Source organism: Stegostoma tigrinum, chromosome 1 (assembly GCF_030684315.1).
Source record: "Stegostoma tigrinum isolate sSteTig4 chromosome 1, sSteTig4.hap1, whole genome shotgun sequence".
NCBI classification, from domain to species: domain Eukaryota; kingdom Metazoa; phylum Chordata; class Chondrichthyes; order Orectolobiformes; family Stegostomatidae; genus Stegostoma; species Stegostoma tigrinum.
This window is the reverse complement of record NC_081354.1, coordinates 36,628,618-36,651,453: the sequence shown is the minus strand read 5'-3', so window position 1 is coordinate 36,651,453 and position 22,836 is coordinate 36,628,618. Positions and strand designations below refer to the sequence as shown.

The 22,836-nt window shown below is 38.5% G+C and overlaps 1 protein-coding gene and 1 non-coding gene across 2 annotated transcripts; one reads left to right on the top strand and one right to left on the bottom strand.

Moving 5' to 3' along the window:
* Nucleotides 1-269: 269 nt before the first annotated feature.
* On the bottom strand, nucleotides 270-4,130 carry ost4 (oligosaccharyltransferase complex subunit 4 (non-catalytic)). The gene is made up of 3 exons (XM_048537762.2): nucleotides 3,998-4,130; nucleotides 1,038-1,171; nucleotides 270-434 (listed from the first exon to the last, which is right to left on the bottom strand). The coding sequence occupies exon 2, from the start codon at nucleotides 1,168-1,170 to the stop codon at nucleotides 1,057-1,059; it is 114 nt and encodes a 37-aa protein (XP_048393719.1). The 5' UTR covers nucleotide 1,171; nucleotides 3,998-4,130; the 3' UTR covers nucleotides 270-434; nucleotides 1,038-1,056.
* A 263-nt stretch (nucleotides 4,131-4,393) lies between these two features.
* On the top strand, nucleotides 4,394-4,464 carry trnag-gcc (transfer RNA glycine (anticodon GCC)). The gene has a single exon. It is a non-coding gene; the product is annotated as a tRNA-Gly (tRNA).
* Nucleotides 4,465-22,836: the final 18,372 nt, after the last annotated feature.

Genomic DNA, 22,836 nt, shown 5'->3' with positions numbered 1-22,836 from the left:
TTGTAAAAGGTTTGTGGAGTCTTCATGACTCTGTTGAATCCAATTAGCCAACTCTCCCTGGATCCTATGCCACTTAGCTTTCATGGCTAGCCAGCCTCGTCAAAGGCCTTACTAAAGTCCATATAGACAGCATCCCCTGTCATACCCTCATCTTTGTATCAAACTGTTATTTCATTACTGTTTGATGTGAAGTAAAAATAGCTAAATATTCTTTTCCCTATTTTCCAAAAAAGGAAGATAATTTTAAATAAAATCACAAACAAGCAAAGTTTTTCCACAAATATTTAATTCACAAGGCATATTTCTTCAATACAAAACATACTTAATGCAGCTGTAATTCACTGTGGTGCTGGTAAAGTTCAATCTGTATTATTTCATCCAAGTTAGCTTCCATCCTTCAAATTAATTCTTTTGTTTTGGTCCGAACCTTTGCACTGTAAAATAAGATGCTTGAAATAAGTTGCATTTACAAACTGTAATTACATACCTCAAAAATATGCTGTTCTTCATTAATGCAAGGGCTAGTCAAGAGGCTTATCTGACGACAGTGTTCATGACTAAAATTTCATGGTCATGATCAGAAAACCAGACAGACACTCTTCTACTGATCCTCTCCCAGAGAAGTCACAGTGGTCCTGATGGCATTGCTTTACAGAGTTCCTTTTCAACCAAGGAACTAACGCTACCCTAGGTCACAGTTGGCCACTTCACCAGACCACATGGTCCAATATTTCTATCTACACAAGAAAATTACAAATAATCCCCTTTCAATTACTGGAAACTGTTAAAGTTCATTAACAAGTTACAAATTCTACAGACCTTGAGGAAATTACAAATATTCATTACAATACTGCTTCCAGTTCAAAGAACATGACAACTACTGGGAGTGAAAGGGGTCTTGTTGAATGACAAATTTCATGTTAAGGAATCACAAACAAATATTTTAAAACCAATTAAGCTATGCATTACATACACAAAATCTGCTTCTATCACAATAGAAAATATTTCCTTTTAATTCTATAGATCTAGTTCTTTACCTATTGTGGTGTTATGTGGCTATTCCAGCTTTTTGGGGTTATTTACAGCAACATAATGATACAAGACAACAAGGAGGAAAAGAGATACTCCCAACATGTTGGCAAAGATTGCCAACTGCACATCTGTGATCATCCTGCAAAATAAAAAGACAAAGACAATCACATTATAAATATAGTGTAAGAATACAAAGCTTAGATAGCTCCTCTGCTGAGATTAATATACAGGTATCAAAAAATTTATTTCGACCAAATCTTTTCTGCCACTCAATTAGATGACAAGCTGGTCTATACATCAACTTCATTCATCCATCATTGCTTATTATCCACCTGGATATGTAAAATCATGTGATCACTTCAAAGCTATTCCAAACAGAGGTTCAATTACCCCCATGAACAGGTTTGAGAACAGCTTCTTCCCCAATATTATCAGACTTTTGAATGGTGAATGGACCTCTTAAAATATTAATCATTCTCTGCAGCTTCTTGGCAGCTGTAACACTGCATCTTCCACTCTATTCTGTTCCCCTGATGCACTTGTATAACACCATCTGGTCTGTAAAGCTTGGAAGACAACCTGCTCCTCTGATGCTGCTTGGCCTGCTGTGTTCATCCAGCCCTACACCTTATTATCTCTACTATTCATTGTATCTTTGTTCATGTGACAATAATAAATCAAATCAAAACTGAAATCATAATGGCTATCAAACAGTACTGCTGATTATTGGTGACAGTACATTATAAAAAATTTGCCCTTAAAACCAGTATGTTTTATTTGTTTCCCCCCTATTCCTTCCAATACACCTCATGTGATATAAAAAATTGTTATAAAACATTGAAATTTCAATTAGCCCAGACATTTTTGGGGAAGACCACTATGTTTCCAATCACCTTTCCTGCTTTGATTTCATTCTCAATAGATGATGTTCTTCCAATTTTAAAAATTATGCCCCCGATGTTGTTTTGCCCACAAGAAGAAATATCTGATGTCAGATAATCATATCTTTTCTGAATATACCACAGGGTAACACGTGCCATATTCATAGTTTGTCACTTTAAGCTCACAATTCTGGTGAATCTATAGTACACACCCATCCAACAGTAACACTAAGATTCAATATCCCTAACTGAATGCAATACTCCAGATAGCATCTGCTCAAGAGGTGTTTACAATTCAAGCATAACCACATCTTCAATTCAAAAAAAAAAATTGCTGGAAAAACTCAGCAGATTTGGCAGCATCTGTGGACAGAAAACAGAGTTACTGTATTGAATCCATCAACTTCTTCAGAACTGATAGCACCTGGGAAAGGATGGTATTTATGCTGATGACACAGTGAGTGGACAGGTACAGCAGGAATACAGAGAAAGAGAGGAAAAAAGTTAGGTAGACAGAGAGATTAAGATAATAAGCCAGGGAAGAAAATGATCTAAACAGGAAATACTGGGGCTATGAGGGGTGAAATTGTTTGGCTGCATTGAAAGTAACCCAGATCGTGGCAAAACCTGGGGTGAGAGGGTGGAGAAAAAAAAACTGACATAGAAGGTGGTGTGTAGTCCAACATTATTGAAGTCAGTGTTGAGTACTGAAGGCTGTAATATCAGCAAACAGAAGATGAAGTGTTTCTCTTCCACTTGCAGCAAGTCTCGCAGGTGCGCCGCAACAGGACACAGACCTTGACAGGGAACATAGAAGTGTATTGAGTGGTGAGCAAGTGAAAGCTCAAGGTCATTTTTCAAGACAGTGCATAGTCATTCTACAATGCAGTAAACCAGTTTATGTCTCAGCTCCTTGATGCAGAGGGGCCATACTGAATGTAGCAAATACAGATGGCTAAACTGAGTGAAGTGCAAGTAAATCATTGCTTCACCTGGAAGGTGTGTGGGGCCTTGGATAGTACAGAGGAAAGAGGCAAACAGTAAACAGGCAAACGTTGCCCCTCCTGCAATTGCATGGGCAGGTGCTGCAGCATTGTGGGGAGGCATTGGGAGAGGAGGAGGAATAGACGAGAGTGCCCAAGAGGGAACGATCCCTGCAGAATACTGATAGGGTGGAGAGGGGGTAGGAATATCAGGCAGCAGCAATAGGAGCTTAATGATCCTTTGGAAACAGAGGTGGTGAGAAGGGGAGGACCAGGAGAATCTATCATTGCTGCAGAAAGGAAGAGAAGGGCTGAACTGTGGAAAGTGGATCAGACACAATTCTGAGCCCTGTCTACCATGGTGACAGGAACTCCTCAGTCAAGGAGGAAAGTGGACACTCAGACTTCCCAGATAGCTGGGAAATAGTGGGTTTCTTTAACTACTCCACTTTTAAATGATTTCTGTATGTACACATAAAAAAACTCACAAAATTATCAAGATTCAATCTCTGCTCCATCGTCACAGACCTTAACACCTCAAATTATTGAGGAACATCACTCGAAGCTTTTTCTTCGTTATTAAGTGAGCGACACATTTACATTGTCCATGGACTCGTGGGGCAGAACCTTATCGTAAACAATGACAACAATCCCAGGATATCATATAGTAACAATCTGATTTCTCCTCAGTAAAGCAGCAGCTCCAGCCATCTCTACTATTTATCCACAGCACAGAGAAACTGACACTTTCTGAAGAAGGGTCTAGCTTTCCGGCTCCTCTGATGCTGCTTGGCCGGCTGTGTTCATCCGGCTCTACACCTTGTCATCTCAGTTTCTCCAGCATCTGAAGTGCCTACTATCTCTGACCACACATCAGCCGCTTCTCTAAGAACGTATGTGATTTCATTTAACCCATTCAGGGCGATATCTACAAGAAACGAGACCACCCGGCTCTCTGATGAAGGGTCTAGGCCCGAAACGTCAGCTTTTGTGCTCCTGAGATGCTGCTTGGCCTGCTGTGTTCATCCAGCCTCACATTTTATTATCTTGGAATCTCCAGCATCTGCAGTTCCCATTATCTCTGATACTATTCACCCTCACCTTCCAAAAGGCTTTATAAAAAAAATCACACGAACGCCACGTCGCTCGCTCTCTCACTCTCCCAGCAGCACAGCCCAACGATACGGGATTACATAAACGCGCTCAGCCACGTGACTCTAATCACGTGCCAGTCTTCCGGCCACCAAACCCTCCCCGACGGGGAGAGCCGGTTCCAACGGGAGTCGTTTAGGGGGCGGGGGAGGGAGGAAGTAGTCAATCGCGGGAACAGAATCATTGTTAGTTCTACAAATTACGGACTGTGCTTTCTAAACAACTGAACGAAATCCCTGCTTTTGTTTATGTGAATCCAAAATAATCCAATTCAATTTAATTAACCTTCAGCCTTTTGAATAGATATTGATGTAAGACTTGTAAAGAGCATTCTGTTAATGAGTTGCATTGGTGGTTCAGTGGTAGAATTCTCGCCTGCCACGCGGGAGGCCCGGGTTCGATTCCCGGCCAATGCAGTAAATGTCTGTTTTTAAAATTATCAGATTTAGTTAATATATTCCAAATGTTTCCACGTGAACACCGTGTGTCATTTACATGCCTAGCAATGTAATCTTGTAATCTTAAAATCAAAGTAGCTGCAGTTTTGCTTTTTGACTTCCTCAGCCCCAAACACTTTTCAAATGTTCAGTTTCATTCTGCTATAAGTATGTATTGAGTAAGGAAGAAGCACACTCAAATATACGGGCTACATTAAAGCTTGAAGTAAAACAGATAGCTACGGATGCTGGAGATCCCAAACAACACCAGAAATTAATGGAGTAACTCAGCAGGTTTGGCAGCATCTGTGGAAAGAAAACAGGAGTTAATGTTTTGAGTCCAGTGATCCTTCTTCAGAACAGATACATTTCCTAAACAGAATATAAATTTGCTTCAACAATTTAGTTGAAGACTGGTTTGTTTACAAGATGTCAAGATTAGGGATTGGAGGTCATTTTCATATTAGCAATCTGTAAATCATGGAGTGTCATGGAATCATAGATATCACAGGTATTAGAGATGGTATCTCAACGATTTAAAATCCATGTCAGTGACTTGCAAGAGTGATTAAATATTTGTTGGCAGATGGCTCGAAGACAGGTAGAAGAGTAAGTTGTGAAGAGGGCATAAGAAACCTGCAAAGGGACATATATAGTCTGTGTGCGTTACCCAAAATAAAAATGTTAGAGTATCTTGGCAGAAATATGTGAACTTGTCCAGCTTTAGCAGGGTTTAAAAATAAAATCCACAGATGCTGGTATCCTGTCACCAAATCACCAGTCCTTGACTGAGTGCTGCCTCATTCAGAGTCAGGCACCAGAGTATCAGTCTCTGACACTCAACCTTTTTTTATATGTAAGCCAGGGCTCCCTGATTGAACCAGACTAACAGCCCCAATCAGGGAACTCATATTCTAAGACATCCAGCTGGCTGACCTTGTTACAAGCATTACAGATAGGTGGTAAAGCACTCCATTGTTTAAATAGAGAGAACATTCGCAGTACAAAGGGGTCTGCTATATGAATCACAATGTTATACGGGTACAACAAATCATTAGGAACTCAAATAGCATGTTGTCGTTTGTTGCAAGGAGAACGAAATATAAAAATGGCGAACTTCTGCTCCATTTGTACAGGGTTTTGGTGAGACCACATTTACAGTACTGTGTATACTTTTAGTGTCCTTACTTATGAAAGGTTATAATTAAAAGAGAAACAGGTGAGTCAACTGATTCTTGGGGTGAAGAGTTTTATTATGAGAAAAGATTGAATGGGTTGAGCCTGTATCTGTTAGAGTCTGGAAGATTGAATTGGGATCCTATTGAAACATCAGATCCTGTATTAATGCTATGGGAGAAAGTAGAAAGAGGAAACACTGTTTAAAAATTAAAAATCTTCACTGACACGAAAATGAGGAGGATCTTTTCTCCAGTGACTAATTAGCTTGTGAAATTCTCATCTTCGTAAAGCAGGGGAGGTAGGTTCATTGAATATTTTTAAGACGGAGATAGATTCTTGATTAACAAGGCAGTCAAAGAATATAAGGGCTAGGCAGAAAAATAGGGTTAAAACCACAATCAAATTAACCATAGTCTTATCAAATGGCAGCAGAGGCTATAAAGACCAAAGCCTACTCCCGCACATAATTTGTAACTTTGTATCATGTATAGCTTAGTGCTGAAGTAGACAATTGATCTTTACTCAAAATTTCAGTATTTCTACAGTGAATGATGTGTAAGCACCATCTTAATGGGACACGTTTTTAGCTTTTGCTAATTCATTATAATATTTTGCCAACAAGGCACTAAATGTACCACTGTAATGAGAAAAGTAACAAAAGCAATAAACTAAGAAGAATTCTGCTTCTTGTGTGGCAAAATTAGTACATATGAATAGGAAAAATATGCAAGTGAACATTATTACAAGTGAACAACTTATCTTCTGTAGGAAGAAAACTGGGGATTTGGGAAGATGCAGATTGACAGTTGATTCATAATAGAGAGTAAATTGGCATCATATTTTGCAATTTTACATGTACAGTGATTTTTATTAAATATTGCTGCTTTTGGTAGACAAAGCATTGATATTTTCAATATTAATAAGCAAAAACTTACACCATTTTAATTGGAACATTTTTCTAATTTACAGTTGAGGTTGCGCTTATTTATTTTAGAATCAAATTTCTCTCAATCTTAAAACATCTGCTTCATTTAATTATTTTGCTTGCTTCCATAAAAATAACAAGCTGGTGACAGAGCTGCAAAATACAGTGATATGATGTGAACCTTGCCACAGTGAGTTCTCAATTTTAGTAGTGTCATCAGGAGAGTTGTGGTTTAACGAACAATTATTTTCCTGCTGGAGTAAGTGTAATCTTGAAGGTTCGACCTACACCAATCTGCTAGATCTCCTCTGATTACTTCAGCAAACACCTTGGAGCAGGTTAACTGCCTCCCACACTATCATGCATTTATCCAGAAGTCAGAAATAATGAAAAAAAGCAGAGACAAAATATTTTGCACAAAATAGTAAATATACAAATATGTGGTTTCACAGAGAAACATATTCCTGTTCAGATGATGTGGATCAATTGCTAAAACTACATGTACAATTTAACTGGAAAGAAATTTTAAAAAGCCTTAGTATTGTTACAATCCATATCAAAATAAATAAATAAGTTTAAAAATAAGCTTTAAATTCCCACTGGCCAACTGTAAAGAGTCACTCGCAATTTCAAATCTTAGGACTACTGTAGCAAACAAACTGAAATCAACATTGACTAAGCGTTATTTAGTTGACAACTAACACTCTAAACTATGGAAAGGATAACTTTTACTAACCATTGCCATAGTCAGGTGAGAATTGGCACAATTACCTGCAACAGAATTTGTTAAAAAGAGTAGGCTGTATTTAACTGTTTAAGTGTGAATGTATAGTATAAAAGTCACACACAGGTAGATTCCCTTCTAAGTTTTAAAAGAACAGAAAATAGTGTTTATTGCACTTAACTTTGACCAAATAAAAACAAAAAAAACTCTTCAGCTCCCATTCACACATGCATTCAACAGTTCATACACAAATATACACAGACACGAATCCACACAATACAGTTAGCGAAAAAGTGGGAATGTTGTTTTAAAGTGAAAAGGACAATCTTATACGGATCCTTGAAGACCTGGATGGTTTTAAATTGGACTTTTCTGGATTCCTTTTAAAGATAATTTAAAGATATTGATGAACAATTTCAGATTTTTTTTCTTTTAGAACGAAGAGCTGCTGGGTAAACATTTAAAAAGCTGCCTATCACATACTATTAATCCAAACAGAGACAGGACGCAGGTTCTGAGGATGGCTAGAAAGATAAAGTGTGCCAGATCAAGGTATTTCTGGTTTTACTGAGCAGCTTTGAAGATGCAGTATCTTACAGCAAAAAAAGAACTTGTTTGCTCATCATATGATTCGACCTTACAAACTGGTCAGTTACCCAGACAGGGCAAAATGATTCTTGGCCCCTTATTTTAAAATCAGTAGGTTACCGCCAGTGGAGTTTTTTTTTACAAAGGATTTATTGTCAAAGTGATTGAGTCTAATGGCTTCATTCGTATACAGCTGAAGGCACAGATTGGACTGGATATTTTTTGAAAGACATAGGAGACAGATTATTCTCACTCATCCCCATAGATTATCTCTGTTGGGCTATCTCTAGGCAGCGCAACATTTTTTTTAAAGTTTTGTAATTTGTAGCCTACAGCTAATTAAATGTTCAGTTTTTTTAGGACTTACTGTTTAAGCCACCTGAAATGCGGTTGTTCACTCTTTTAAAATATAACCAGTGGTTTCAATTTGCCGCTTCCCCATCACAATAAATTTTCAACATAATAACATGACCGACACAACACCACATTGACCTGCATTCCAACTTGCTTCTATTGAATTTTAGTCTTTACAGGAAATGGTACCAGGTCACTCCTAGCTTCTGATGGCTTCACTTTTCCCTTTTTTAAAATGGAGTCATATCATCCTGAGACCTTTGCCTTTGAGACTCCTGAGGGTTCCAGCATCCTTTTTCCTACCTCCACCAGGTTGAATCTCTGAATGAACTTAAATCTCAGGTTTCTTATTTTTACCAAGAGGACATTCTGCTTCATAACTGGCAAAGAATATGTTTTCCATGCTACTCAGAATGGGTGCAGCTTCCTTTATCCATCACCAACAAAAGAATATCTAACCTTGACATTCAATGGCATCACCATGATTGTTGACTGTGAGGAAATCATCGCTGGGGTAACCAGTGACCAAAAACTGAACTGAACCTGCGATGTAAGTACTATGGCTATAAGAACAAGCGAGAGGGTAGTACGGGACCTTGGCATCAAGTAGTTGACCTCCTGACTCCCCAGAGCTTGTTCATCATTACAAAGCTCGATACAATACTGTCCTCTTCCCTAAATAAATGTAGCTTCAACAACACACAAGATGTTTGAAAGAATTCTAGGGTCATAGAATTTTTATGGCATGGAAACCCTTCGGTCAAATTTATCTGCATCAACCAGGTATCCTAAATTAATCTAGTTTCATTTGCCAGTATTTGGCCCATATCCCTCTAAACCCTTCTACCCGTCCAGATGCCTTTTAAATGTTGTAATTGTACCAGCCTCCATCACTTCCTTTAGCAGTTCATCCCATACATGTACCATCCTCTGCATGAAAATATTGCCCCTCAGAACCTTTTAAAATCTTTCCCCTCTCACACCTTAAACCTATGCCCTCTAATTTTGAACTCCCCTATCCCACTATGGGGGAAAAAAGTCCTTGGCTATCCACCCTATCCATGCTCTTCATGATTTCAAAAACCTCTATAAGGTCAGCTCTCCACCTTCGATGTTCCAGGGGAAAAAAGCCCCAATCTACTCAGCTTCTCCCTGCAGCTCAATCCCTCCAATCTCAGCAATATCCTTATATTATTTTCTAAACCCTTTCAAGTTTAACAACATCTTTCCTGAAGAAGGAAGACCAGAAAGAATTCAAGACAAAGCAGTCTGTCTACATACTATCCCAGCCTCCCACTCCATCATCACTACCTTAAATCAATCAATCCTAGCGCCATCAACATATTGGTCACAGTGGGTGACAAATACAAAATAGACTGAAACAACCCATTAAAGTTCCTTTGATAACTTTCCAAACCTATGATATCCAGCACCTGGAAGAACAAGGACAGTAGGTACTTCGAAACACCACTATCTACAAGTTACCCTCCATGCCGAACCGTATCTTGATTTTTAACTATATCACTACTCATTTAATTGTTACTGGGTCAAAATTCCGGAATTACCTTCATAATTGCATTATTGCTGTATGTCAAGAAGGCTCACCAGCAACTGATTTTGGTCTTATGAGCAACACCCATATCTCAAGAAAGCATAAAATAAAATATCAAAATTTCCTAGCCTACATAAATCAGCAACACACTGGATAAATCTGCTGAGGTATTGACAAGCTGTTCATGGGCAAACAGTGATGTATTAAGTCTCAACACTTTACATACTCTCTGTGTAATCACATCATAAACATAGAAACCAGAGACTACTGTTCTATTGCCATCAAAGCAATGTTTTAACAAAACATAAATCATATCATGAAAGTATGTGCGGAAATTTTCAAGGAAGGAACTGTTCAATTAAAGAAATACAGTATTCATGAAAAATAGCAAATCTGTTTTGTTTATGGAGACGTAAGTCACAATTACCCATATCGTGATGTTTAATTTGTATCTTTATGACGGATATTTTTAAGCAGCTGATAAATGGATTTATTGATTCTATCAGACTTATCTTGCTCATCCAATTGAGAATGATTCCATCTTGACCTCTGTCCCTTTAGACCCAGCTTGCCACAGTATCTGTCTTGAACAACTGGTACCCAGCATAATGATTTCACTCTTGTCCATCCAATTATAGTGTATTCAGCAATTGATTTTTCTCTTGTTTTTGCACTGTTAAATTGTGTCCTTGTCTTGTTCTTCCTTTCATCCACATGGGCAATTATGCCCAACAGAGTAGTCTCCTGGAATCACTGCTTTTTACTGGAAAGAATGTGATGGAATACTCTCCACTTGCTTGGATGAGTGTATTCCAACAATCCTCAAGAAGCTTGTCACCATCTATCTAGGACGAAGTTTGAATGGCACCACATCCACAAATATTCACTCCCATCACAACAGCCACTCAGTAGCAGCAGTGTGTACCATATACAAAATGTTACAGTAACTCACCAAGTCTCCTACAGCAGCACCTTCCACGAAACCCACAATCTCTATCAGCTGGAAAGGCAAAGGCAGCAGAGAAGTGAGACAACCAGTATCAACACTTTCACTTCCAAGCCAGTCACCATCCTGACTTGAAAAATTACTTCAATGTCACCAGGTCAAATCCAGGAATTCCCTCCCTGATGGCATTTTGGAGGTACCTGCACCAAACAGACCTCAAGAGTTTACCACCAGCTCACCAGCATCTTTTCAAGGGCAGTTAAGGATGGGAAAGAAATGTTGGTCCTGCAAGCAATGTCCTCATCTCATGAATAAACAAAAAATAAATGATTTACATTGGAAGTAGTAATTAACAGCTTGTACTGAAATAGGAAGCCTCACAATAACTGATGGTCAAAAGAAGCAAAAAGAGAATGTGGGTAAGATGCATAAATAAACAATGAAGTGGCAGCTGGAATAATTGGGAATGGGCACGAAGATCCATAAAATAGTACAACAAGCTTGCCCCAACTTTTTAAAAAGATATACAATTAGTCTTAATTCCTCGTGCTTTCCCCATATCACTTCATTTTGTTTCTCCTTCAAATAACCAATTCCCTTTGGAAAGTTAATGATAAATCTGTTTTCATCATCCTATCCGGCAGTGCATTTTAAATTCCTCATTGTTGAGGAAATTCTTTTTTATGCAATTTTAATCAATAGAGAGATTACAACAGATTCACAAGATTCCTGCATGTTTGAAAATAGATACAAAGGAAGACTTGAAAAGGTAGCCTGTTTAGATTAGATAATTAGAAATTTCATTTTCCTTTTAGAAGAGCTTTCTATTCTGAAGCCTGCAAGTGTAGTTAAGGTGACTTGATTTTTGCATTTAAAATTTGAAATAATGGGACAGAGTAAATAGAAACAAATTGCTTCAAGTGATGAACGTTAAAAAGTAAACACACAGAAGGACAACTTTATGGCCCTCCACATTGCATTTGGAGGCTGGGCAATCATAAACCAGACTGCCTCCTTCCTGCTCGTGAATTCAAGAGGTTGATGAACCGTCAGGCAGCTTGATGCCCTTGGATGCACTGAGACCTTTAAGTGGCTAATTAATTTTACCTCTGCCAGAATAATGCATAGAAACAGTTTAGCCAATCCATCAAGTTTGAAAGACTAGGTGGAGGCAGGAAAAAAGGATAGGCATTTCTTTTGGGGAACCCCCTCTGCTCTTCAGGTGAAATCACTTTGGGAAACCTTCCAACCCTCACTCTCCAAAACCCGAATCTACACATTCCCCTCACCAGGTCCTCAAATCTTCTCTGATCAAAATCCTTGGATTTATCCTTAAATTTGGGAGACTTCATCCTTCTTTTTGGAACAGCCCTTGGTCCCAGCAATTGCCACTATTTGTTTCTGGTGTTGCTGGTCAATCCACTGTTCTCAAGTGTTGGACTTCCTGTTCCTGAGGGACATAACTGACAGCTGCACATAATTGTGCAATTGCCGGCACATTATTATAGCAGGTCAGCCAGATTTAAAGCTAACAAATGCCAACTAACACTTAAACCAGAGGATACGGGGAATGGAAGGGTAGTGGTGCAATACGTTGCCCCTATGACATTCACCCCATAGATAGAAAACTAAATGTAAAAGATTTAGGAGAGATTAAGGGAGAAATCTTTTCTCCACACAGGTTTTGTGCTTTATGAGAGTGTAGTATTGCACAGGAAGCAACAGTCTGGAGCAAACTTTTGTTTTAAGTGTTGAGTCATTGGATTACCAGAACAATTTACAATGATACTATACAATGGAATCATATACCATGGAAACAGATCCTTCAGTCCAAGCCATCCATACTAAAGAGGTTTCCCAAACAAACTAGTTTCGGTTCCAGCTCTCTGATGAAGGGTCTAGGCCTGAACCGTCAGCTTTTGAGCTCCTGAGATGCTGCTTGGTCTGCTGTGTTCATCCAGCTTCACACTTTATTATCTTCAGTTCCTGCATTTGGTTCCTATCTCTCCAAACCTTTCCTTTTCATGAATCTGTCCAAATGTCTTTAAAATGTCGTAATTGTATCTGCATCCATTACTTTCTCTGACAGTTCATTCCACATATGAACCTCCTTCTGTGTGAAAAAGTTGCCCCTTAGATCCCCTTTAAATCTTTCTCCTCTCATCTTAAAAATATGACCTCTAGTTTTGAACTCTCCTATCCTCGGGAAAAGACGTTTGCTATTTATCTCTTCTATGCTCCTCATGATTTAATAAATTTCGATAAGGTCAACCCCTCAACATCCTATGCTCCAGTGAAAAAAGTGCCAATCTTTCCAGCCTTTCTTTATAACTCAAACACTCCAGTCCTGACTAAATCCTTATAAATCTTTTCCAAACCCTCTCAAATTTAGTTATATACTTGCTATAGCAGGGCGACCAGAACTGTACACAGTATTTCAAAAGTGGCTCACCACCTTCCTGTACAATCTCAACATGATGTCCAAATCCTGTATTCAATGTTACTAGTGGTGTATCTTGGATTAGTACTGCCTCAGTTTGACACCTCATAGAATCATAGAAGCCCTGCAGTATGGAAGCAGACCTTCAGCCCACCAAGTCCACGCCGACGCCATAACCCTGCATTTCTCATGGCTAATTCACTTAACCTACATATCCCTGTACATTATAGTAATTTAGCATGGCCAATCCATCTAACCATAACATAATTTCACAGAAAAACAATTATTTTTCAAATGTTGTTGCAATAATGCAATTATTTCACTTCCATTTCTTTTATGATGTTTCACTTGCCCGGTAGGGCATCACCATTATAGCATTAAGCTTACTTTGATTAGCTTCTCTGTGGATTGTTCAAACTTTGGGTTTAATTGGGGTGGAATCAGAAGTCAGGAATTTTTTTCCCAATGTTGCACCCTGCCTGCAGCCCAATGGTGCCCGCAATTGTCATTTTCATCAAGGAGAGGCAGGTTCTGTCCAGAGGTGCACATGAAGTCTGAGAACCCTAAAGGATAAAATTGTGTCATGTTTTTCTCTCCACAGTTACCACTGACCTGCTGAGTTTTTCCAATACTTTGTTTCTGCTTTTATTTCAGGCTTCCAGAATCTGTAATGTTCTGTTTTTAAGTACATATCATTTTGAACCCAGTCATATAACTCTTACAGAGCTGAGGGTAGCAGGCAGATTGGAAGTAGAAGACCTGACCACCTCTAGAGTATCCTGGAAGGTCTGAATGCGGTTCCTTCTCCAGCTATTTGCCTCCTGGCACTGCACTACCTCCTTGTGAAGAAGAGGTGCCTGCAGTGAGGTCAAGAACCCCCGTTATTTCTGTCACCTTCTGTGGAGAGGAACTTTAACTGAAATTACAGTGGCACAGTGTCAGAGAGTCTGAGGAGTTTCACTTGCACAGTGGTACATTAACCATCAAGGTTTGGCTTCCCATGTTAAAGATGCCAAACAATTGCAAGTTGTTGTTTCAAGATTGCTCTGTTGTCTCCCTCCCTTGTATATTGACTTGCTCCTTTCACGTTATTTTCACCTCTGTATCCCAACATGCTGCCTCCAATCCCCACAATTGAGTTCCCCAGATTTCCTCGTACAGCAGTGCACCTTAATAATAAATGCTTTCCCTTTAATTGATGCACCCCTAAGACTGACTGTGACCCAGCTCCTTGACTGGCTTGGACAGACAACCTCAAACAATGACTGACCAGACTCCTAACTGATCTCTGTGCAGTTCCCTGGTTGTCTCTCTGCAGCTTTCCCAGCAGATTGCACTGGACACGGAGATCTGACTGTGACCCACTCCTGTACTAAAAAGGTATGGTCGCTGACCCTGACTGCCCACATGTCTGACTGATAGTACCATGTCCCTAGACTGATTTTGGTAGCTACCAGGACCCCTGCCTTAACTTGACTAAGGGCTACTCTTCTCAAATTTTGAGACATGGCCATTTTGTGGAAACATATGCAATGTGTTTCCCACATTGCATCTCGTACATGGTGCAGATGTGAGATTGACATAGAACAGTGACATACAGCAACATGTCCATCCCTTTGCCTGATCACTGTTGGCATCATGACAAGGTGCCTGGCTTTGTGTTTGCACCAAAAGGCAAGGAAAGATTGAAGTACTGCAAGCCTCTATACTCTGGCTATATGAAGTGCAAAAAATGTCTACACAAAGCAAGACAGGATTGCTGCGAGCATCCAAGTAATACACATTTAGTGAGCAAGTGAGGATCCTTGAAATGCACCCTGGTCTATGTGGCTTGCATTAAAGCTTATCTTCATTAATGACATTCCATTTATCAACTGTATAAACAAACCTTGCTGAGCACAATCTCAGAGAGCTTTTGAATGTGGCCAGAAGCTCAACAATTTATCAAAGCTTTCAATCAGCTAAACAGATGTCTGAGATAAGCTTCAAAGAAAATATAGAACACAAATAAATAGCAATTGGGGAAATTTCACGCAATCAGATCACAATTTCAATGATGTAAAATTTAGAAGAGTACCTTAACCAGTGGGTAATATACACTATTTTATCTCGATTTTTCAAATTCCCAAAATCCAATCTTCTCCTGGAGAGGTTGCCAGTTTTCAGAAGTAACAACATGGCAACCATATTATTTAAATTTCAAAACAAGCAAGTTTAAGAATTAACAATAAAAGAAAACTTAACATATGCCTCAACACTTCCAAAAGCTACAGCTTTTGTACTTAGCTTTCATATGATTCCCACCTCCAAATTATGATTCACAATACCTTTGTTGGGGATTCATGTTGTTTATCATAGCCTGTCTCGCTCCATCGAATGTGCAGAAGTTCAGAAATGCCCACTTCCATAATGGTTACAAGGGTGGAATGCAGAATCCAATGCTCTTCCCTTATTCAAAACCAATGACAGTTACCAGTGCCAGGGAGGAGATCAGAAATCTCAGATTTGGATGCAAGCCAGCATTTTTGAAGTCCACTCAATGTACTTCTACCTCTACATTTTATAAAGCCATTAAAATAAGTCTTTCACTGTTGTAGCTGATAATGCTATAAACTGTTCCAGAAGAATAAATTTACTGAGATAGGATTCCTCATTTTCTGGTCTGTCATACATGGCAGGTTATTTTCCTATTTTCAGTCACTATAATAATGACCATTTGTTCAGCATTAACTTTAATTTGATGGACAATTAGACAGGTTAAATGATAGGTTATGTCAGAATAAACACAAACCTGTTGCTGATCATTAACATTTTTGAAGCTTTTCCTAATGTTATCAATAGTACATTTATGAGATAAATCTCAATAGTAAAATTCACAGAAAATGGATAAAATGCTGCAAATAGCTGAAATAAATACAAAATGTGCATCCAATAAATGCTTTGAAAAATTGAAAATGTTTTTTCTCCTTTGCTGTCAATCCAGTTTATTGATATTTTCCTCATTTTTTAACTATATTGTAAGAACATTTAACTGATTATAAACAGCAAGCCATGAAATTGGGTTCCGTAACTCAAGAGATATCCACTGTACGCATTGCTGACGGCAAAAGGGAAAATGGGTATGCATGATAGTCATATTGCTACCAGAAGCATGTTAGAACAGACCATCAGCATCTTTAAACAATGATTCCTAATAATGTCTGTCAGAATTTCTATTGGTGTTCTGTTTAAATTGATGTCTTATAATCAATATTATATAAATTGAATTTAAGATAGGTGCAATGTTAACTTTGATGAATCACTGTTCCACAGAGTGAAGCAAATTTGGGGTTGAGTTATCTAAGGGTTAATTAAAACTTAAATGAATCCCTCTAAGGTGGACTCTAGGCTCACAGCGTGATACGCTTGTATGAACTAGAAGCTAAATAAATTAATAGAGGGCCCTGCTCTTTGCAGGCAGAAAGTATAAGTATGTACATCGAGTCTATATCAACAAACAAAATAGGTGTTTTACATTCTGTGGTTCATTTCATCGGGCAATGCCCTGCAATTGGCATTATCTGCCTGAAACTCAAAATTTAAACAATCTTGGCTATTAATTGTCAATCAGTATTAATAGCTGCTTTCTCCAATAAAACACCTCAATCAATTAGATTCCACCTGCCAATCAGCATTTCTCTCTTATGAAAGACAAGTTTTTTTTTGTCCTTCAGTTTGTCCTCTTGCAAAATATTCTGATAAGTGCAAAATGTAAAGCTTCAAGAAAGTGTGGGTTTTCTCCAATACTCAAGTTCTGTGCTACCAAATGACTATTTGTAATTTCATGTGTATTTCCTTCCAACTTTCTGATTTTCTCATAAGTTTTGAATTCTCACACCTTTACAAGGATTTATTGTGTTGTCTAAGAGTTAGTTAAACTTAAAATCCACCATTCTGGCTGACCATCCAGGACTTTCATGAGATTCTGGGAACCACTTTGCAGGATTTAGTGTTCATTTGAAGAATGATGGCTGTTTTGTATATACAATAATGTTAAAGGTGTCAGTTAACTAGATAGTCAGTTTGCAATAAAGAGTGACCCAACAGCACGTGTGCAATTCCTGCACTGGCTGAGGTTACCATGAAGGACTTTGCTTCTTAACCTAAACATGATGACCTTCAGGTTAAATCACCATCGTCATCTCTCTCTCTCTCTCTCATGAATGAGCAGCTTGATGGTCCTCGGGGATATGATGATTTTACCCTTGATATTATAATTACACAGTTGTGACATTAAATAAATCTTCCAATGCAATTTAACTTGAATGTTAAAATAATTATCTACTTTTGTATTTCAGTCTATTGTGCATCAAAATTTGTTTTCTTAAGTTGACGCCATTACCTCAACTATCTAATTAAACTGTCCATTTTCAGAGCAATAGAAGTTATGGGGCATAATGGCAAATGACGAAAGTTGAAATGCTCCTGTGGCACAATGGATAATGCTGCTACTCCAGAAATACGTAATAACATCTCTGAAAAGGTCATTAGAAAATTAGAAAAGGTCATTTTGCCTTAAATTTTCTTTCCATTTCTTTTAATATTATTTAAATCCTGAAGGATTTTAGAATTATAGAGTGTTTACATGGTAGTAAGAGACCTTTTGATTTTTTACTTATGTGGAGATTAGCCTCATAAGTATCTACTACTGCCTTGTCCTCTGAAGGTCACAATTGAATTTGCTCTACCATGTCTTAGTGCATTGCGGAATTACTACATTCCTGTCTCTATTTTATCCTTTCATCGGGTTATGCCTCATTCTTCAGATTTGAGACACTTCAGTGCTCCAACAAGTGAGAACAATCGCAATGTTGGATTTTTTAAAATCAAATGTTAAATGAAATCTCTTATTGCTTGCTTACTGGGAGTAAAATATTCCACAGGATTAAGTTAAAGAACAAAACATTTGTCCTAATCAACATTTATTGCCCGAACAACAACGTCAAAATAAATCTGATTGACTGGTCATGTATCTTTTTGCTGCTGTGTTTTATGATAATGAATGTGATAATGTATCCAACATTCTAAAATTATTTGATGAGCTGTGAAGTATCTCTGGATCTCATGCAGACATGAAGGGTGGTAAATTATATAGATTCGATTTGTTTAAAGGTAAGACTAATCTGCTTCTGTTTGCTTTTTAATCTGTCTTGTCATCCAATGTTTGGCTCTCCTGCTTGTATTAGAGTTGAGACTACCACCCTGACGTCAAGGTCAAGGACATCAAGGAACAACTGTGGGAAATCATTTTGGAAGGGAAGGGAGAGTCAGAGATTGTGTTTCACACTGGTACCAATGACATAGCTAGTAAGAGGGATGATGTCCTGAAAGTAGAATATAGGGAGCTAGTGAATAGATTAGAAAGAGTGACATTTAGGGACCTTAATGTTAGGATTACTTCCAGTTTGACACAATAGTGAGCTTAGAAATAGAAAGGTTGAGCAAATAAATATTAGATGCGAAAAATGATGCAAGAGGGAGGCCTTTAGATTTCTGGGGCATTGAGACTGGATCTGGGCAAGTGGGACTGACAAAATGGATGTGCTACATCTTAATAGTACCATGGCTAATTCCCTCATGGGGATATTTGCTAATGCTGTGAGGTTTAAAATAACTTGTTATGGGGATAGGAACCTGAGAGGGAATTTGGATAGTAAAAAAACAAAAAAAAAATGAGTAACAGCCAAAACAAATCCTAGAAACAATCAGAACCAAATTACCAAATAATATTAAAAATGCAGGTTAAGGGCACTGTATCTGAATGTACACAGTATTCTCAACAAAGCAGGTGAACTGATGGCATGAGGAGAAGTAAGCAAGTGACTGCCGACACTGGGATGTGGCTTGCAGGGTGACCTAGGCTAAGCGCTGAATATTATAGGATACTCAACTTTTAAGATGAGTGGACAAAAAGGAAAAGGTTGGGTTACGGCTGATAAGGGATAAGATCAATGCGTTATTGAGACAGGATTTCTGACTGAAAGAACAGGATGCAGAATCTATTTGGATGGAGTTAAGAAATGGCAATGGGCCATAGTTCTTAGTGTGAATGACTTATAGGCAACTAAATATTTGTTGATTTATAGCATGCCTTATATTACAATCTACATATAGAATAAGTAAATCTAATGAATACCAATGCTGTGGAGTAAGAATTCCTGGAACGTGTTTGAGATGTTTTTCTGAAACTACGTACCAAGGAATCAACTAGTGTGCAGGGTATTTTAGATTTAGTATTATGGAATTGGAAAGGACTAATTAATAACCTTGTTTTACAAGAACCTTTAGGGAGCGATGACCATAATATGATAGAATTTTCCATAAATTCGAAGAGGGTGTGGTTCAATCTTAAGTTAGGGTCTTTAATCTAGTTGCTTTCCATTCCAATTCCATAGTTGCTTGCCATTCCAATACGTGATCCTTCTGTCATGCTAATATTCCTGTGCCAGGCTTGCTGCAATGCTCAAATGAATCCCAACATTTTTTTTAGACATGTTACAGCCTTCTGGACTTAACATTTGAGTTGAATAACTTCAGACCATTAATTCAGTCCACCTTTATAATACTATCTTCCCCCTCTCCTCCCTCCACCACCTCAGAGTCTATATTGTACTTCATCTTGGTTTTGCTTTGAATCACAATTCATCTTTATTTTGTTGTTAGCATCTACTCTGGGTCTATGCCTTGTCTTCTCTATTACCATTACCACCTCCTTTTTCATTCATTCTATGATACTTTTGATCCTCAATTTCCTTTAAACTTTCTGACCTGTTTTTCTGTTCCACTTTCCCCACCTTTTTTCAACTGCATACAATTTTTCCACCTCTCAGTTCTGTAGAAGAGTTATTGGACAAGAAATGTTAGCTCTGTTTCTCACATAACAGATTCTGTCAAACCTCCTGGGTTTCTCCAGCATTTACTGTTTTAAGTAATAATCTCTGACACTCTTCATAATTCACTATTAAATAGTCTGACTTTGGTGGTATTACAATGCTTAACCCATCACATCCAATCCTATGTGATAATTAGGATTCAAAGTTAAGTTTACATGGTTTTTTAGAATTCTAACTTTCAGCTGAATGAGAGTTACCTTACCCATTGATGGTTGCACTTACTGTCATTTATTGTAGCCATTCTCCTCTCTTATTTTATGTAAGTTATGTTTTTCCTCATCCCGTGTAAGAACATTGCGTGCTTGGATTGATTACCTTCATCACGAATAACATTGTTACCACTGTGTTGAACATATAATACAATCTCAACCACACTGTATAGGTTTTAAGTCTGAATCTCCATTCTCTTTCATGCTTGCAGTTACCTTTATACCCAAGTCTGGAAAGGAAATTTCAGTTAGCCATGTACCTGAATTGTGCTCCTCCTGTTTAAATGCAGAATTATTTTAATTTTGTGCTTTCACTCATGATTTAAATTTTCAGTGTTATGATGCAGGTTTAACATTGCCTTTTTAGCTGTGTAAGCAGTTAATTCTTTTGCTGAGTAAAATCCTCCTTAGCTGTTTTTAGACAGTTGTTCAAATCACCTTTTTAGTTCTCCTAATTTAGTTCTCTTCAATTCCTTTACTTTCTCATTTTCTACACAATACAAAACTTCGAATTATGTTTCTTGGAAGAGTAATGGCTTCATTATTCTGAAGTTTACATTTACATTCAACAGCACAAATCCTTTCTTGTAGTTTAATGGAATCACACAGAGTAATTAGGTTTCAAAACATTGTTTTTTTGTTCATTGTTGACTGATGCTGATGTCTGTCCTGACACCTCCAGCTTAGACTGTGCAAACATATTTAATTCAGACTTCATTCATTCATTTTGACCTGTTACAAACTTTTTTTTGTCAGTGTGATTTTCAGTATCTCTTCAACATCAGAACTATTGACGCTTTGGGCAGATTCTTAAATGAAACAACTTATAAATAGCCACCAATGTCAGCATGATGTAGGAGCATCCAAAGGCCTTAACAGTCTTTCCCGGTGAAGCAGCATTTCACCTGTACCTTCTCCAATCTTGCGTATTGTTTTCATTGCACCCGACATGGCCGACTCTCAATTGGAGAAACTAAACACAGAGTGGGTGACCGCTTTGCAGAGCAACTCCGGTCCGTGCACAAGCATGACCCCCACCTTCCCGTAGCTGGTTATTTCAACACAGCGTCTTGCTCCCATGTCCATTTGTCTGTTTTCGGCATGCTGCAATGCTCCAGTGAATCACAGCGCAAACTGAGGATCAACATCGTATCTTCAGGCTCTGCACTTGACAACCTTCTGGGTTCAATATCGAGTTCAGCAACTTCAAACAGTGAACCGATTCCTTCCCTTTCTTTTAGGTGTACTCGTTACATTCCCTGTCATCATCTCACCCTCCACACTTCACCTCAACTCTGAAGAAGTCATCTAGACTCGTAAGATTAGCTTGCTGTCTCTCTATGGATGCTGCCCAAGCTGCTGTGATCTCCTACATTTTTTGATTTCAGCATGATATACAATTTATTTTGTATATTTTGCATTTCAAACAGTATTACTGGACTTGATGACATCCCTTGAGATGATAAAATGAGCACAAATTTTCCGCTGGTTAGACAGTTGTTATTCCATTGTCAGAGTTCCACATGGGGACCATGACAAATCCCCATTATAGCACACTCTGAAGAGATTGCCTGGGAAATTGAAGATTCTACTAAGCAATTCCCTTATGCCTGGAACTCTAGGAATGTATCCATTTAAATTGGAGACAATGAAGTTAAGCAAATAGTTGACTCAGGAAAAGTTAGGCTATTAAATACATCGTCTAACTCCTGAATAAACTGAACCCATATATATGTGCCTCACACACTCCACATCACCTCCTGGCAACCAACAGATCCTGAAATGACAATGCCTGGGTTCCAACCAACTTGACGTCCTGTCTGACCTGATCATCTCCCCCTCTTTTCCCTATTGCCAGATCCAATCTTCCTTGTCCTCATCGTACTTGAACTGAACCCACTGCTGCCTGGCTTGACCCACGCCCCCATCCAGCTCCAGCAGGACCCAAAGCCAACACCACCCCACTACTGCAATCCACCTCCACTTCAGACCACAGATGTGACTACAATACACTTTCCACCTTTCTGCCCCCTACAACCCTAACCCCATGTGAGATTGCCACTCCTCAGAAAATCCAACCTTTTATCCACAATGGAATCATACCATTGCATGAAATTGACACCATTAATAGTCACAATTCCCACAACTGTATATTTTATGTCAACTTTGTGCAACAGAACTTAAAATCCCTTCATCGTGTACCCTTTCTCAGGTCATTCCTAAATATTATAAGATCTGTTTCAAGGAAACTGCAGAATATTTGAAAACCCAACTGGAATACACGGTGGCAACCTAACCTAGTGCACTGTCAGATCCATACGCTTGTTTCTGGCCTAAGATATCACAGCAGGACAAGTCTGATCTTCATTGAATCCGCCTAGGACAAAGGAGATTGAGGGGAGGTTTGGTAAATGTTTACAAGCTTATAGGAGTAAATTATGGCAGATGCTGGAATCTGTACTGACAACAACAAATGTTGAAGATCACAGCAGGTCAGACAGC

Coding starts and splice junctions, on each gene's coding strand:
- ost4 (XM_048537762.2), bottom strand. CDS start 1,170: ATGATCACAGATGTGCAGTTGGCAATCTTTGCCAACATGTTGGGAGTA.